This window comes from Taudactylus pleione, unplaced genomic scaffold, assembly GCF_031769625.1.
Source record: "Taudactylus pleione unplaced genomic scaffold, aTauple2 ptg000363l, whole genome shotgun sequence".
In the NCBI taxonomy this organism is placed as follows: domain Eukaryota; kingdom Metazoa; phylum Chordata; class Amphibia; order Anura; family Myobatrachidae; genus Taudactylus; species Taudactylus pleione.
The window spans coordinates 1,337,546-1,356,174 of record NW_028284764.1 but is presented as its reverse complement, the minus strand read 5'-3'; the positions used below and the strand labels follow the sequence as shown (position 1 = coordinate 1,356,174).

At 47.6% G+C, this 18,629-nt stretch overlaps 1 protein-coding gene across 4 annotated transcripts in view; it reads left to right on the top strand.

The window, feature by feature from the left end:
* The window catches only part of XDH (xanthine dehydrogenase), a 140,225-nt gene extending 121,596 nt beyond the window's left edge, over positions 1-18,629 (top strand). For 3 of the 4 annotated variants that reach the window (XM_088444430.1, XM_088444432.1, XM_088444434.1), the window contains 9 exons: positions 788-883; positions 3,279-3,407; positions 6,878-6,952; positions 11,418-11,470; positions 11,874-11,988; positions 12,603-12,668; positions 12,757-12,945; positions 14,415-14,582; positions 18,329-18,629. In XM_088444430.1, the coding sequence (XP_088300556.1) occupies positions 788-883; positions 3,279-3,407; positions 6,878-6,952; positions 11,418-11,470; positions 11,874-11,988; positions 12,603-12,668; positions 12,757-12,945; positions 14,415-14,582; positions 18,329-18,379 (942 nt within the window). In that variant the 3' untranslated portion in view covers positions 18,380-18,629. The remainder of the gene's footprint in view (positions 1-787; positions 884-3,278; positions 3,408-6,877; positions 6,953-11,417; positions 11,471-11,873; positions 11,989-12,602; positions 12,669-12,756; positions 12,946-14,414; positions 14,583-18,328) is intronic. The other variant, XM_088444433.1, reaches the window with a different exon arrangement.

The following is an 18,629-nucleotide window of genomic DNA, read 5'->3' as shown; positions in this document are numbered from 1 at the left end:
ACAGGACAGGTGTGTGTGACGGACAGGACAGGTGTGTGAGGGACAGGACAGGTGTGTGTGAGGGACAGGACAGGTGTGTGTGAGGGACAGGACAGGTGTGTGGGGGACAGTGCAGGTGTGTGGGGGACAGTGCAGGTGTGTGAGGGACAGGACAGGTGTGTGAGGGACAGGACAGGTGTGTGATGTGTGTTCCTAGCCGTGTCCTTGATGTCAGGCTGGTTTTAGTGCAGATTTTGCACTGGGGTTCAGTGATCTTTACCTATCTACCTTTGTGCCCTCATTCACCTATCCTATTTGCGCCCGGACTTTCATACTTATTTCTGAATTTAGCGTTTGTGTCTCATCGTAGCTGCATCGAAAGTCGCTTATAGTTTCCTGGGTGTTTAGTAATATTATTTTTGTTGCAATGGAATTGGTATAAGGTTGCAGATTAAGGAAAACACTGCCTGGCACGAGGCATGGCGCGGATCACCCTATTGGTGTTTTGCCATTTTATCCAGGTTAGCGCCCGAATCGCACACAGCAGCTGCATGCAGTGCCAGTGCCCAGGGTACCCGCACATTGTACTATTGTCACATTGATGCGAATAAGAGGCACATTCGATACAAAAATTTGTGGCAGGATGCAAAATCCGTGGTGCGTCAGAGTGGGCTATTCGGAAAGATTTGAGGATAGGTGTATGCGCGCACATCCGTACAGCAATGGACTCCCTAGAGTGCTTTGTGTATATGAGATGTACAGTAAGTATTGATCTATCCATTAACTGCTTTACCTGTGATGTCTGCAGGCCGGAGCTCTGATCCACGTGTACACCGACGGCTCTGTGCTGCTGACCCATGGAGGGACTGAGATGGGGCAGGGACTTCACACCAAGATGATTCAGGTAATGCGACCAGGACTTACTAAATATTCTGCATGATACAAAAAGGAAACAGTAATTGAAAAGAAAACTGGCATGAAAGTAATAAATGAATTTAGTAATAAAACGATGTGACCTAAAAGGAATTTCCATCAATTTTTAATTGTAAAAAGGGAGGAGGGACCCCGGACTGGCATCTTTCCAAACTATCCAAAAATATCCGGTAATACCAAATGGTGGGCCTGATTCTGAGTCGCACGCAATCCGCGCGCCTATCTGATGTTTGCGTAATGCATGAAAATTTTCCGATGTGTGAACATTTTGGAAAACTCCTGCGACGCTTTGGTTACTCAGAGTGTACGCAGAAAGGTCCTTTTGCGATCGGGATAGACGGTATCATAAAAAGATGGCGGAAAAGTGACTGAGTGGTGGTGTATAAGGATGCTGAAATCGGTATTACAGCGTGCACGGGCGCTAAAATTGTGCGTCTCAGTCCTTGCACCTTTAGCTATATGGATGTACAGAAGGGAAGGGGTTTGTAGCGGCATTTGCAGAAAGTTGAAGGTGGGCGACCGTCAGTACACGTTGCTGTGTTCAATTTTTCGTGCGACACAGAATCAGCACCTCTGAGCTTTAGTTTAGAAGATACAGCACAGCCCGGCTGCATGGTCACTGACCCTACTGTGCAGCTTTAGGATTGTCTGATCCCCAAAGTCAAACTTTCAGTGTAACCTTCTCTGCGACTGTTACAGTAGCTTAGGGCCGTATTCAATTAGAAGTGAAAAGTCCCTTTCGGCTATACTTTTTCGCCGATGGCGTAATTTTCGCCGATTCCACTTTTCCCCGTATTCAATTTGTCAGACTCTTCGCCGGTGCGAAAAGTTTGCGCCTTGTAACCAGCAGAAAAGTTTTGCCTATGAATACCCGGTGGAAAAAAGTGCAGAATTGGGGTTTTGGGGTGCAAAGGTGCAGAAACCGCTCTGCACCCATTTGTACTTCCCCCTTGATGCTAACTGTATAAAAAAAATGCTTAAAAATACACAAAGGACACCCCAAAAAAGCACTTTGAAAAAGTGGGCGAAAAAAATCAAAGTGGGGGTACAAAATCAAAAACTAGCAAAATAGCCTTTGGGGGGGTCTGCAAGTATGGGGGAGGTGTATTTTTTGGATTGCAGGGAAGGTGAGTTTTTGGCACTTTTTAATGCTTGACTTTAGCGATATTTAAATATGCGTGCACCCATTTTCATGTACCCCAAATTTGATGGGACCACTTATTTTCCCCCAAAAAAGTAGCAAAATGCTATTCTTCACCATTTGCTCAAAGACGCTAAATAGCGCCTACTGAGACCATTTAAAAACCCCAAATACCTTTAGCAGGGCTATTCGGGGGTACCCATAGTGAACCCCCATGTCAGAGCATCTTTAGGAGAGTGTCAGGATGATTTCCCCAAGAATTACTGGACTTTTCGCCGATTTAGGTTTCGCGGGATCCCGTTTTCGCACATTTGCAATTGAATACGGGGATACGCAGGGACGAACGCGATAAGTTTTCGCCGGCAAAACCCCCGATGACGGCGAAAAGTCCGGCAACGGACTTTTCGCTTCTAATTGAATACGGCCCTTAGTTAGAACAATCTGTTTTCCAAGCCGGCTACAGAGAGACAGATACTATGTAGTACTTGCGTGAAATGTATGAGGGTAGATGTAGTTTCCACACAGATGATGTCACTGCAGGCGGCTCACTTCCCCCACCAGTACGGGTATGGAAAATATACAATGCCAGAACGTCAATTCATGAAATCACCTAATACCGTCACATTTATTGGTCAGTTAATAGCCTCATTGTAGATGTTAGTGAAAGCTGGAATTACTGTGAGACCAGTAAGTGGGACAAGTCCTATGCTGGTCACATCCGTCGCAGTCCCTTGTTTGAACAACTGGATCCAAGACTAATTTGAATGGCCACATTGGGCAGATCTAGTCATGTGGAGGATGGACTGGACTCCTGGATCTGTCAGCATCCTAGTTGACTGATGATGCCTCATGGTAACCAATGGGGTCACCCGTCGTTTTGCTTTCTGCCCAAATAAATCTGATGAAACTCTTTGGGCCAGATTTTATCAACGGGGTGATATTCTTGTTATCGCTCGTTACTAATCATTAATGGTGTTCCAACCAATCAGCTCCTAAGTGTCACTTGTCATCAAACTCATGATGGTGTGTTAGGAGCACCAATTAAGATTAGTAACAAGTGGTAACAAGAATATCAATTGTTGATAAATATGGGCCTTATTCTTCAAATATATTGTTTGGAGAACCAGTTCTAGAGCTTCAGGAGGAGATTGACTTGTTTGGATGTAATGTAGAGATTTTGCACGTTTCATGACATAACTAACAGGTGCTTCCTTCCGTTATGTAGGTCGCTGGTAAGGCTTTGGGAATTCCAGCTTCTAAAATCCACATAAGCGAGACCAGCACCAATACAGTCCCCAACGCCTCACCGACGGCAGCCTCAGTCAGCTCTGACCTCAACGGCATGGCGATTTACGTAAGACCCTTCTCAGGAACATGCGAGTTACCCCTGGACGTAAAGCGCACTCTGCTGCATAGTAATAACTATTAGCAACGTCCTCAAATATATAGGCACATTATTTCAGACAAGAGGATTCATGAAGGAAATTAATATTTATACCAGTCAAAATAGTAGAAGTACTAAACCTTGGCTGGAGATAAAGTACCAACCAACCAGCTGCTAAGTGTCATATTTCAAACACAGGGCCTGATTCAGACCCGCTCACGAGCGCTGAGCACTCGCAAGCGGGTCGATTTTGGCCCAGTGTGCATGCGCACGAGGGAGCCGGCTCCGTCGTGTACATGCGCGAGACCCGGATAGCGACGGCCAAGCCGTCTCTCCGGGTCTCGCACCAAAGGGGGCGTGCTGTCGATGGTGAGTGACAGCACGCCCCCTTTGGTGGGCGTGCCGGGGGCGTGGCTGCCCAGACGGAGGCGTTCCCATGGGAACGCCTATTGTCTGGGGCCGGCCCCACTGACATCACTAGTGATGTCAGTGGGAGTGCTTTTGGTTCTGATAGAGCCAAAAGCACTCCAGGGCTTGCGGCCACGAGACCCTACCGCAAGGGTCTCGTCGCAAGCCCGATGGTCGCGATGGTCTTGACCATCGCGACCATCATCATGGACGCTCGCATAAGCTGTGGGTGGTAACCCACAGCTATGCGAGCGTCCAAGAGGCCGCAACAAAAAAAAAAAACGCCCTGATTTAGAGCGGGCGCTCGTTCAGAGCGTCCGGCTCTGAATCAGACCCACAGCCTCTAGAGTGACAGTTGAGGCTCATACACACTAGACGATGAGCTGTATGAACGATATCGGTGAAAGTTTTCTCTTGAACTTTCTGTAGTGCAGGACAGACGATATTGAGTGTACACACTGACAGATATCTTCCAGTGAAGTCATCCTGCCACATCTCTGAACAGGCAATTCTTGACGATATCGTCAGATTGGCCTGCATGTACGGACGACCAAAGACAGCGGTAACGACCCGCAGGAGCGCGCATCGTTGGTCGTTCACTGCATACACTCTTAACGATATATGTTTGAACGATATCGTTATCGTCCATATCGTTCATAAAGATCGTCTAGTGTGTATGCGGCTTTAGCAGATGATTGGTTGGTACCTACAGTAGGTGTCTATTTACTAAGCCTTGGACGGAGATAAAGTGAATGGAGATAAAGTCCCAACCAATCAGCTCCTAGCTACCATGTCACAGGCTGTGTTTGGAGCTGATTGGTTGGATGGAGATCCCAACCAATCAACTCCTAACTGTCATTTTTCAAACACAACCAGTAACGTGACATTTAGGAGCCGATTGGTTGACACTTAGGGCCTGATTCAGACCCGCTCGCTAGATGCGGCTGCTCGCTCCCTGCGTATGGAAATTCAGCTAAGTGACGTCAAGGCAGCCGCTCACACTGCAAAGCATAAGCACGTCCACTATGTCTTGGCGAGCAATCACTATGTGCTTACAGACGCCCACCAGCCTGTCTTTAGCCGCCCACTAGCGTACATCATCTCCAGGAAGAGTATTAAAACATCGGTACATCGGGTTCCATCGAATCTGACCGCAGCGCTTGTGGTTGACTGTACCCTACCGCAAGCACTGCGAGCACTTCAGTGTATTATTCAACCAGATGACGTGTACTATTACGCTGCCTGTTAACTATACACGCCTCAGAAATGGCGTGAAAACACTCTGGCACGCCTGCATCCGCAACTCCGCTCCCCTGTTACTACTGGCCTGCCCCTGTTACCACCCATAAACGGCCTCTCCTGTCACTCATTCCACTGGGATGTCTATGCAGGGCAAGCGAGCACATTCCGATCACTCGTACTAGTTTGTGCAGGCGCACTGCGCACTACATGCATGCGCACATTAGCGAACATCATCTGCAACGAGCATCTGCTTGCTAGCGAGCAGGTCTGAGTCAGGTCCTTAGTCTCTATCCATTTTATCTCTCTCCAAAGTTTGATACATCTCCCCCTCAGGTCTGACAGATTACAGAAACATCTACTTATGTATCTAAGGGGTCTGTTTACTAAGCAGTGTTAGGAGACAGAGTGGAAAGTGATAAGGTGCCAGCCAATCAGCTCCTACCTGTCATATCACAGACTGTGTTTGAAAAATGATAGTTGGGATCTGATTGGCTGGCAACTTATCACTTTCTTATCACTTTTCACTCTGTCTCTTATCACTGCTTAGTAAATAGACCCACTATGTTTCATAACAGTTAAACTTCCGAAATTCTGCTTTATATCCCTTTCACGTGGTCCTGTGACCTGTACATGATGAAGGCAGCCAGATGAACCAGTACATTCAATAGCTAATAGCGACATTACTGACTCTAAAATGGGCCTCGGCGATGCCTGCTGAACTGGCGGCCTTGGTCCCATGGAATATTGTGTGTCTTACTGTTACCTGTCAGAGACGTAATGAGGGCTGTAATCCATAAAAGGGGCTAATATTCGCACAATAGACTTTCCTATAAGTGGATAAAGATTCCGGGGCTTATTCAGCGTCTGACATAAACACAAGCTGTAGCTTTTCTCTGTCCCAACCTGCATTCATCTTTTATGCGCACGTACGTCTTTTCGCACCATGGGCCTAATGTAGAGGTAACGCAGTGGCGGTGGCGGTCGCAAGCGGCCAATGTTTTTAGTCCGAGCCGCGTCCTGATGGGTGCTGCAGACTGAATTTGAACGCAGAGAGAGGCAATTTCAGAGGGCATTTCTGGGTGGTTCCATGAGGGGTGCCTGCCAGGCTTGTGCTTGTCACAGGCAGCGACTGCGTCTTTTGCCGCTGCTGCACTTGTTGAGACGCAGCGGCCATGTTGAGACGGGTAATCTGTGCCTCCATAGGGCCTGTGCAATGTTTGATGGTGCGACATATGTGTGACCGAAGGTTGTATAACTTCGCTGCAGCTGTGCGATACCGTACAAATCGGAATCAGGCCTCTTGTGTACGGCGATTTTTATCTTTCTTTAAGTACAGTCAAGCCACGCCCACAATCGTATTCCAGCCGCATCTGACCCAGGTATGTGAAGTAGAGGGAGACGCCGCACCTGCAGACTTACGTATGCGACCAATTCGGCGTCGGTTGTAAAAATGCAACTGTTTTTCAGACGCATTTTGTATTCGGTTTGCGTCCATCTCTAAACAAGGCCGCTCTGTGTGATGATGCGGAAGCCTCAATATGACCGGTTGCTTTACCTCATTGGGTCCACAGAACACATAATAATGTATATAGTAATATTATTTCAGTTTTGACATCAACATTCTTAATGAATGGTCAGTGACATGACATCGCAATTCTATCATATCCATCAACAATTGTGCAACTTTTTAAATATTGATAGTAATTTATACGGCCCCCAACCTGCTACTTATTTACTTAACAAAGATTTGCCCGTGTACCTGTATATAATTACATCCCTGTTCTTTACAGAATGCTTGTCAGACGTTACTGCAGAGACTGGAGCCATACAAAACGTCCAACCCTAGTGGGACATGGGAGAGCTGGGTAGGTATATAATATATAATATATATCTACATTGTCATCTAGTGATACTCACAGGCATCTGACTGACACTGTATAATCCAGGACTGCAATGGCTATAGAGTCGGAAGGTTATGTGGGAAATAATTCACATGATTAACTCATAAATTCTCTACAGTCCTGACGTTTTCAGGACAATCCAGATTTTTTGTGTCCTCATGGGGGCAGAATTTGAACAATTAGGAATGCAGTCTCAGGGCCTGATTCAGAGACGAACGCTCTGAAAGAGCGCTCGCTCTGAATCAGGGCTATTTTTTTTTTCTGGTGCGGCCTCCTGGCCGCTCGCATAGCTGTGGGTGACCACCCACAGCTATTGCGAGCAGCCAGGATGATGGTCGCGATGGTCAAGACCATCGCGACCATCGGGGCTTGCGACGAGACCCTTGTGGTAGGGTCTTGTGGCCACAAGCCCCAGAGAGCTTCTAGCTCTAATAGAGCCGGAAGCTCTCCCACTGACATCACTGGTGATCACTTGTGATGTCAGTGGGGCCGCCCACGAATAGCAGGCGTTCGCTTGGAAACGCCTGCGTTTGTGAAGCCACGCCTACAAAACGGGGTGAGCTGTCGATCACCATCGATAGCCGCCCCTTTTGTAGTGAGCCACGGAGCGAGAGAATTTCTCTTTCGCTCCGGGGCTTGTGCACGCACAGTGCGGCCGCTGCACATGCGCAGAGGCCACCATCGACCCGCTTGCGAGTGGGTCTGAATCAGGCCCTCAGTACAATGGGGTCATGCTTGGAATAATTGTCCTGATCTTTTTTCCTGTAATATGGGTAGTGTATTACCCCTGTGTGCTGTTCACCTTCCATGCCAAACCCCAGATCAAGTGTCCCAGTACAGTGCCCCCTAATAATCTTACATCATCAGCTCACACACTTACTTACAGCATGATTCTCACCGGCTTTTACATGACTGTGTAAATATGTGTAATGTCTGCACCATCTTTGGCCCCGTGTCCAAAACAGGTAAGTGCATACACTCCCAGACCCCCCCCCTTGCCATACTTATATTTCCTCGTTCATCCAATCCTGTGGACACAGCAGAAGGTGGGTTTAGAGGGGAGGCTGACCAGTGCAGCTCTAGTGGTCATATATGAAGAATTAAATATCCTCGCCGCAGCACAGATCCAGTTTAGGGCTGCCAGTGTGCCGTGATTTCTACCTGGGAGCCAGGTTTATGGAGCACAGTGGCCATGTATGTGGATTAGCATCAGTTTTTCCTGGGGAAAAAAAAGATTTAAATGAAATAACAATGTTGCTAATAAGAGGATACAATTGTAACTACTGAGTAACCATTACAATAACAATTTTATGTGCTTACTGATTTTCATCTCTCAGTTTATAACTGAGTGAACATATGTGTTCTAGTCTCAATACAGAGACCAAACATAGGGCCTGATTCAGACCCGCTCGCAAGCGCTATGTGCTCGCAAGCGGGTCGATGGTTGTGTATTGCACACGCGCGGCGTGCGCAAGCCGTGGAGCGAGTGAGAAATTCACTCGCTCTGGGGCTCGCTACAAACAGGGGCGGCTGTCGATGTTGATCGACAGCTCGCCCCGTTTTGTAGGTGGGGGGGTGGCTGGACAAACGGAGGCGTTCCTGAAGGAACGCCTGTCGTTGTGGGCGGCCCTACTGACATCACCAGTGATGTCAGTAGTGAGCTTCCGGCTCTAAGAGCCGGAAGCTCACTGGGGCTTGCGGCAGACGAGACCCTACCACAAGGGTCTCGTCGCAAGCCCGATCATCGCGACCATCGCCTGGCCGCTCACAAAAGCTGTGGGTGGTCACTCACAGCTTAGCAAGCGGCCAGGAGGCTGGCTTTTTTAAAAAAAAGTGTCCGCCCTCATTCATAGCGAGCACGCGCTTTTTGCGAGCGGCTCTGAATGAGCTCCATAATCCACATTAGGAGTGATAAGCATATGTTTCATCAGGAGTGGTACATTTGCTGTGAAATAACGTGCCCATTTATCACAGTGAATCAACCCATATAGAAATATATACATATGAACACGTTTTGTGGTATGAAATATTTACACTCTATCTTACTATATTAGATTAATTCAATATATTATGGATATCTCTGAAGGTGGTTTAGTCTATATTATCTTTTAGTGTATGCAAAAGAACCCTAAATACTCATATATATTTTTGAATTAGTGAATAATTACCAACTTATTATACCCACTAATCTTTCGGCATATGAATAACACATATTTGTGAAATATAATTTGTCCTCATATTCAACACTGACCCAATCTTTGGATACAAGGCCACCTCTGCCCTTGTGATTAGACTGACCTGTTTTACTAAGGGAAATTAACAGGCGATCTGCACTGCAGTAACCTGATAACCATACTATTGTCTACTTGTGAGATCTCCATGTGACAATTTAAGATAAGAACAAAACAAAGATTATATAGAATTGTTATATGACTATGTAATACGGATTGGTCTAATATTCTATTTGTTACTCTTACTGATACATCATTCTGACAATACTGAAGAATTACTTTCACACGATGATAGTGGACCTCACCATGTAAAGTAAATAATCATTGGACAGTTACATTGATAGACGTGATAAAGAACAAGACACAGTAGAACAGACACCCGGTTTCTTTTCTTTTAAACACACTCTTAATTTTCTTGATCACGAGTACCACTTTCAGACAGAAAAATCCCTAAAACCCGTGTGTTTCCCATATCTTTCAACCCGGGAAGGACCCGGGAATTTGCTAATAACCCCCTTTCACACAGCACATAATTCCCGGGAAATTCCTGGGTCGACCCCTTTCACACAGAACATAGATTATCCCTGCAATATACAGTGTGTCATAATAATACCCCTTTTACACCTAAATTCCGGGTCTGACCCCGAGTTGGAACAAAGGCCCTCATTCAGAGCCACTCGCTAGCGGCAGTACGCTCGTTCCGAGCGATGTTCGCACATCTGCGCATGCGTACGGTTTTTAGTACGCATGCGCGAACCAGTCAGTGTGGCCGAAAATCGTTGGTACGCAATATAGCGAGGGCCTGCTATTTTCAGTGACAGAATGAGGCGTATGTGGGTGGTAACAGGGGAAGGTGCTTGAAAACGGGGAGTGGAGATCCGAACGCAGGCGTGCTTAAAGGTCAAAATGGGCGTTTTAAGGGAGTGCATATTTAATACAGCAGCGTCATTGACCACGTCACTTGGTTTTTTTTAACTCAGAACTGCTCGCAAAATAGCGGTTGAAAACACCAACCACAAGAATAGAGAGCAGTTCATACGCTGTACGATGTACTCGATTAATCTAATAAATAGCGGACATGACGTATGGTGCATGCGGCCAGGGGGCGTTTTTATCAAAAAAACGAGCGTATGTTTTGCTCGCTCGTTCAGACTTAGAGGTGGGAACAGACTGCAATTTGCGAACGGATCATTTGAATAGCCACCCCTTGTTTTTGAACGAACGACCACAAATAGCGAACGGCTCTGAATCAGGCCCAAAGTTCCTATCCGGATCAGACCCGGAATTTTGCCGGCGCTGACTCGGGATATTCCCGAGTCAGCGCCGCTCACACCACAGTCGGGTCTGCATAGACCCGGCTTTTGCGGAGTGAAAGTGGACGCTTGGAGATGACGTCATCTCCAAGCGCCACTGAAGCCGGACCAATCGGCCGGCTAGCAGCGCACTCCAGGTCATCGTGACCCGGAGTGCGCTGTTCCCATAGCAGGGATTCACGGGCTACGCCCGTGTTAAACCCTGCTAGTTACCTGGGTTGGATTGCCGGGTCACTCGACCCGGCGATCCAACCCTCTGCCCTTTTACACCAGAGAGCTGTCCGGGTTAACCCTTCAAAAACCCGGGTTTTAGCTCCGGTGTAAAAGGGGTATTAATGGATTGCTTTTATGGCACACAGAGATGAGGTCATGAAAAGTGCAGCCCGTGCACTGCCATCTCAGCCAATAAGCGCTGCTTACTATGCCCAGAGTAAAAAAACCCGGGTAAATACCTGGGTCGAAGTACTGGGAATTAGGTCCCATGTTGACCCTTTCAGACAGAAAAATAACCCGGGTCAACCCGGCTAGAGCCGGAAAATTACCAGGTTCTTTTCTCTGTCTGAAAGGGGTATTACTCTATTGATTATGCGCTATATTTTTAAACAATATATATCACTGTGATTGGAACTCCACCAATATGATATGGAATGAGTCCTTTTTAAGGTGAATTAATAAAAGTGATATTATAATTATTTGCGCTATTGCGCCGAGTGGTGTGATCGTACTCACCTCCACTACAATAAACCAGCCAGAGGCCAAATATACCATTTTTAGGGGTTAGTTTGCCCGTAGTATGAAGGCAATAATGCTTTTTTTTTTCCCCCCAACGCATCTATAATTATGTTACTGATACAGCTGGATAACAGTCCCTGTTTTCTGTTCCAGATAAGCGCTGCCTACCAGGACCAAGTGAGTCTGTCGGCCACAGGATATTACAAGTAGGTCACCGGGCCTGGCCATCATGTAGCGGAGGAGAAGGGACACTTGTTATGTAGAGTGGGGCGAAACGATTCGCCAAGGTTGAACGATTGTGAGATTTTTATCGTTGGAAGAGTTTGCTGAATTTTTTTGCCAAGTTGGATAAATTTGCCTTAAATTAACGGTTACGAGATGGTTGTAAATAAAGACAGGGAACATTACTGGCCGTTCCTAGATACTACTTACACATTGCTGTTACTTATTCATCCCTATTTTATTTAACACTATACCTAACAGTGCCCCCTTGAGACAGCTCAGTGATCAGGGGGGATCTCTGCGTCTCAGGCAGCTGCCTTCATTGCCGCTGTACTTATTACTCTACCATTGTAATGTATGTAACCTGTAAATGTGCTTCCATTCAAGGATCGATGGGATCGGGTATAACCCTGAGAAGAATGAAGGAAACCCCAGCAACTACTTCAGCTATGGGGTGGGGTGTTCTGAGGTTGAGATCGACTGTTTAACCGGTGACCATAAGGTATAAGCAGCAAATATACATTGAGAGTTGTAGACACTATATCAGCGGAGCACTTAGTGCCATTATAGTAAGTCCTATAGCCCCAGCCTGGGATGCTATATTGTAGGGTGTAGATGGTGCTGTGTCTGGAGTCAGTACCAGGGGTGTGTAAGCGTTGCCGTTGCCTAGGGCGTAGGGCCCTCGGGGTGGCACCATCGATGCCCCATGGCACCTGCATGTGCCTGGAGTGGCACCCTACAGCCAGGAGCGCTACTAGAGAGCCGTTTGTATGTTATGGCATGCAGCCTATAGCGTCCTGGCAGTGCTCTACTTCCTGATGTCAGTGGCCCCGCCCCCTCAGACATGGCGTCATGCTGTCACAGGTTCGGGGGCAGAGCCAGGACAGAGTGGCATAGAGCGGTCTCTGGATCTGGTCGGCACTACTGTAAGCTAAAACTTGCTTGTTGCTGTCTCCACACCCTCTGCAACCCTTAATCTGTTGTTAATGTGACACTAACAAGTATATACATGTATACATTTTACTACACTCAGCTATGAATGGAAACACAATGCCCTCACGATACATATGGACTGTTGTGTGTCCTGCTCCTAAACGTTCCTTTGATGTTTTATAGAATCTACGCACAGATATAGTAATGGATGTTGGTAACAGTCTTAACCCAGCCATAGACATAGGGCAGGTGAGTAACATAATTACACATTATGATCATGTATTCTCAGGGTAACTGTCTGCAGCAATCCCATGGGATTTAACCCTTCTTTGCTCAGGTTGAAGGTGCGTTTGTCCAAGGACTCGGCCTTTTCACCTTGGAAGAGTTAAAGTATTCCCCAGATGGTAACTTGTACACACGAGGCCCCGGGATGTACAAGATTCCAGCCTTCGGCGACATTCCGGCAGAATTCAACGTATCTCTCCTCCGAGACTGTCCAAACAGCAAAGCCATCTATTCGTCCAAGGTACGCAAATTCCAGCAGCTCACAGAATTGTTAATGAACACACAGGAAAGGGACATAAGGGTCTATGGGTCTCATTCAGACCCGCTCGCGAGCGCTGAGCGCTCGCAAGCGGGTCGATGTTTCCCAAATGCGCATGCGCACGATGGAGGCTGCTCCGTCGTGCGCATGCGCGAGACCCGGCAAGCGACGGGGAAACCGTTGCTCAGGGTCTCGCACCAAAGGGGGCGTGCTGTCGATGGTGATTGACAGGAGACCGCTCCAATTTGAGCTAGGATGGCCCTGAATCAGAGCGAGCGCTCTTGTCAGAGCGTCCGGCTCTGAATCAGGCCCTATGGCCCCCATTTACCAAAAAAAGCATATCCCCTTTAGCTCTCGCTAAAAGGGTTATGTCCTTGTTTTTGCATTTAACAAACAGCGGTAATCTAAGATCACCACTTCTTGTCACGGTATCGCCCCCGCCATCTTTTAGATGGAGAGAGCAATGTGGTCCCCATTGCCGTCATCACTAGCAGCGTTAAACTGCCAGCAGCCCAGCAGAGAACCTCACCGAGGACGAGGACTTCGCGGGACCTCGCCGGAGGGGTAAGTATTTGTAAATATCAGTACATTTTTTGTTAGTATCACAGTTATAATAAACGAAAAATTCAGCTGGAATTTGCCTTCGTTGGTAAATGGGGGTCTATGTACTAAGCCATGGAGAGAGATAAAGTGGATTGAGATAAAGTACCAATCAATCAGCTCCTAACTGACATTTTTCAAACACAGCCTGTAAAGTGAGAGTTAGGAGCTGATTGGTTGGTACTTTATCTCTCTCCACATTATCTCTCTCCATGGCTCAGTACATAGGGGGTCATTCAGACCCACTCGCAAGCGGCAGTACGCTTGCAAGTGGGTCGATGTTCCCCACTGCGCATGCGCACGACGGAGGGAGCTCCGTCGTGCGCATGTGCGAGACCCGGACTGCGACAGCCAAACTGTCGCTCCGGGTCTCGCACCAAAGGGGGCGTGCTGTCGATGTTGATTGACAGCACGCCCCCTTTGGTGGGCGTGCCTGCCAGACGGAGGCGTTCCCATGGGAACGCCTACCGTCTGAAGCCGGCCCCACTGACATCACTAGTGATGTCAGTGGGAGTGATTTTGGCTCTGATAGAGCCAAATTCACTCCAGGGCTTGTGGCAGGGAGACCCTATCGCAGGGTCTCCGTCACAAGTCCGATGGTCGCGATGGTCAAGACTTTTTGGACGCCCGTATATGCTGTGGGTGGTGAGTGACCCACAGCTATACGAGCGTCCAGGAGGACGCTCCATTTTAATGGAGGAGGGCCCTGATTCAGAGCGAGCGCTCTGGTCAGAGCGTCCGGCTCTGAATCAGGCCCTTAGACCCTTATATTAGATTTCTGTAAAAGCTACTGATACACAATTGCACTACTACTTGTTTCTGTATACTGATAATTGCATTTCTGAATTCAGGCTGTCGGGGAGCCTCCGCTTTTCTTGTCGGCCTCCATTTTCTATGCCATTAAAGATGCCATCACCTCGGCCAGGGCGGAGTCCGGAATTACAGGCCCATTTAGGCTGGACAGTCCGGCCACCCCAGAGAAGATACGCAATGCTTGCGTGGATCAGTTCACCAAACTGGTAGGAATCTATTTTAGCCCCGGATTGAACTGTCCGTCATTCTGCCTAGAAAATATTTTATTTGAAAATCCAATTAGATTTATATACCGGGTGCCATTTACAAAGCGCCAAACAGCCCGCTGCGCAGTGCAATAGCTGCTTTGAAGCTGCTGCATGCTTCAAGTTCCCCAATGTCACGCCAGAATCACCTCACAGCGGCGGCGTGTGACAGGATGAGCGCTCTCCTTTCTCTCGTTAAAGAAAATATATAAATAGATAATCAAAGAGATAAGGTACCAGCCAATCAGCTCCTAACTGCCATGTCACAGACTGTGTTTGAAAAATGACAGTTAGGAGCTGATTGGCTGGTACCTTATCACCATTCTCTTTATCTCCTAACACAGCTTAGTAAAGAGACCCCCTAAACCTTGTTTTATTTCTTTGTCATAAAACGTCTGCCCCTGTGTTCTAAGGGATAATGCGTCATTACTGTAAATACTAGTATGACAGAAGTCCAGGACCTGCGCAGCGCTCGGTTTGCGGTCTTTTGCAAAGTCTGTGACATCACCACTCATGGGAGAATATTATCTTACGATGCGGTTTACATACCTCTTCCATACCGGAGTGACAAACATAATCTACTGCAAAGGGTATACGGATAGAAGGTCAACATTGAATAGGTTGACAGTCAATAGGTCGACACCAGATGGGCGACGTGCAATAAGTCGTCAGGTATAAAAGGTCGATTGAAAAAAGGTCGACAGGGTTAAAAGGTGGCCAGGTTGAAATGGTCGACACAAAAAATGGGTTTTTTTTAAAAATGTTTAAGGTTATGGTAAGGCTGCCAGAGGGGACAGTTAGGGTTAGTCATCAAGGGGAGGGGTGAAGTTAGGCACCAGGGGGAGGGTTAGAGTTAGGCTGCTATAGAGGAAGGTTAGGGTTCCGCACCAGGGGGAGGGTGATGGTTAGACACTAGGGAGAAGAATAGGGTTAGGCACCGGGGGGAGGGTGACGGTTAGACACTAGGGAGGAGGATAGGGTTAGGCACCGGGGGGAGGGTGACGGTTAGACACTAGGGAGAAGGATAGGGTTAGGCACCGGGGGGAGGGTGATGGTTAGACACTAGGGAGAAGAATAGGGTTAGGCACCAGGGGGAGGGTGATGGTTAGACACTAGGGAGAAGAATAGGGTTAGGCACCAGGGGGAGGGTGATGGTTAGACACTAGGAAGAAGAATAGGGTTAGGCACCAGGGGGAGGGTTAGGGTTAGGAATCGTATTAGGGTTAAATTACAAAAAACCTGTGTACAATGTGCGTGTCGACCATTTGAACCTGTCGACCTTTTGCACTGTCGAACTTTTGTCAGTCGACCTTTGCACTTGCCAACCTTTTGTCCCTGACGACCTTTTGCATGTTGACCATTTGGTGTCGACCTATTGACTGTCGTCCTTTTTATTGTATATCTTTTATACCACTCCCCTTCAAAGTGGTACATAGACTGTTTGAAGTTAAACAATACCTACAGACACCTTCCATAGGCATGGCCATCGGAATACAATGGTTCGCAACTATAGAGTCTTTTCTCTGATGAGGGTTTTCTGTTGGATTACCATCTTTTCCATTTTACGATGTTTCCCCGTTGTTATCAGAGCACAGTCTCAATGGCTGTGATTCTTCACACATGCAGGGGAAATCTTGCTCCTTTGTGCTTGCGCAGAATTAACCATTAATGGTTTCCAAATGGTCTCATGCCATATTGCGATGGCGGCACTGCCACAACTATTCAGCAGCCACCTTTCCGATGGCCATAAACTCCCAACATTTATCCAAAGCCAGCCACGTCCAGTATCACGCCAACCGTCCACCCTGATAATGGATAAATCAGACACGCCCACATTTGGCAAAGCTGAGAATATTTCAAGGTCTGGACTGTGCCAGCCAAAGCGCACTTGGGAGATATACCTACAGATTCTGCGACCACGAGTAAATGGCGGGAGTCCAAGGGTGAGGGAGCTCATGTACCAGTTCTGGGGACTCGTCCACTTATACCGATTCTGTGTCACAAATACAGACAAATATCACATTGCCAAAAAAAAACCCTAGCATTCTCTATTTAACATTACGGACCTGATTCGCCTCAGTCACACGCAATCTGCACGCAACGCTGATGTTCATATAGTTGAGCAAGTTTTCGCAACTGCACGTGTGCAAACAATTATGAAAAACCCTATGGCGCCCGCGTTACACAGAGTGTACTCACAAAGGTGTTTTTGCGATCGGGTCTGTCTGACGCGGTCAGATATGTTATGGGAAAAATGATGGGAGGTGGCTAGCAGTGCGCGCAAAATGGTCCATTCTGTGGGCGTGTTATGGGAGTGTCGCGTTCCTGTCAGTGCAAGCGGCTGCGTTGCCAGGCGCAGAGACGCGGGTGTAGGAGGCCGCGGTTAGGCGGAGAAGCTGCACCTGTTAAAGGGCTGGGGCAAGTTTTCATGGTGCGACTGATGGTGGCGTGTAAGGACGTACAAATCGGTATTACAGTGTGCACGGGCGCCAAAAGTGGGCGTCTCAGTTGTGCCACATTCTGGCGCACGGTTGTAAACAAAGGAAGGAGTTTGTAGCGACATTTGCATGAATTCGCAGATGGACTATCGCCAACAGACTGCTCATGGTATAAGAGATCGAGATAGAGCACTCGCAAGCGGGTTGATGTTTGGCCCCTGCGCATGCGCTGCCTCTGGCGTACGCATGCACGAGCCCCAGCGAGCGACTGAAGTCCAGTCGCTTTTTGGCTCGCTACAAGACGGGGCGGCTGTCGATGTTGATTGACAGCTCGCCCCGTTTTGTAGGCTGGGAGGAGCACAAACGCAGGCATTCCCTTAGGAACGCCTGGCGTTTGTGGGCGGCCCTACTGACATCACTCGTGATGTCAGTAGTGGACTTCCTGCTCTGTTAGAGCAGGAAGTCCACTCGGGCTTGCGGGAGGCGAGACCCTACCACAGGTCTCGTCGCAAGCCCGATGGTCGCGGTAATCGCGACCATCGCCAGGCCGCTCGCACAAGCTGTGGGTGGTCACCCACAGCTATGTGATCGGCCTGGAGGCGGGAAAAAAAAATCCGCCCTGATTCAGAGCGAGCGCTCGCAAACAGCGAGCGCTTCTGAATCAGGCCCAAAATGTCGACACACTAAAGGTGGACATGGAAGAAGGTCGACACGAAAATGGTCGACGCATATTTTTAAGTTTTCTAACCCTAATGTTCACCCTAACCCTCCCCTTGGTGTCTGACCCTAACCATCGGAGTAGATGCCTGACCCTAACTGTCCCTTCTAGTGCTTAACTCTTACCCTCCCTCCCGGTGCATAACCCTAACCCTCAGGCTAAGTATCTAACCCTAAAAAAACAATGTGTCGACCATGCGTGTTGACAATTTTTCACGTCGACATTTTGACCCGGTAGATCATTCGTACCGGTCGACCTTCCATGGCGACCTTTAGTGTGTCGACCTTTTGTCCCTGTCGACCTATTGCCTATCTAACATCTGGTGTCTGTCTAGACATTATCGACCTCTTTCATGTAGATCTATAGTCCGGATACCCAATAGACGACACTGAGTGCGCTTTTGCGTGTGGCTCAGAATCAGCTCCTACCTCTTTTTTTAATTTTTATTATTATTATTATTATTATGTTTTAATGGTAAATACAGTATATGTCTGTGTTGTCGCTCTCTCTGTGTTTACGGTGATTGACTCTTTCGTGTTGTCTTCCTGCAGTGCCCAGTTCCAGAACCAGGAACATTTACACCATGGTCTATCAGAGTATAATACGGAATGTAACATCCGCACTCAGGAGACAAATCTGTGGTTACAGCTGATAATTGGGATCACACAAAAAATCTCTGATGAATCTGCAGCCTAAAGACACTTTGTGATCGCTTTTTTTTGGGGGGGGGGGAATAATTTATTAGCTATTAATGTTCCATGTGTTATAAAATTGCATGCTGATTGTTAATTCTCTATGTAAAACATTTTGCTCCTATTCAAGCTACAAATATGATTTAAATAAATCATTATT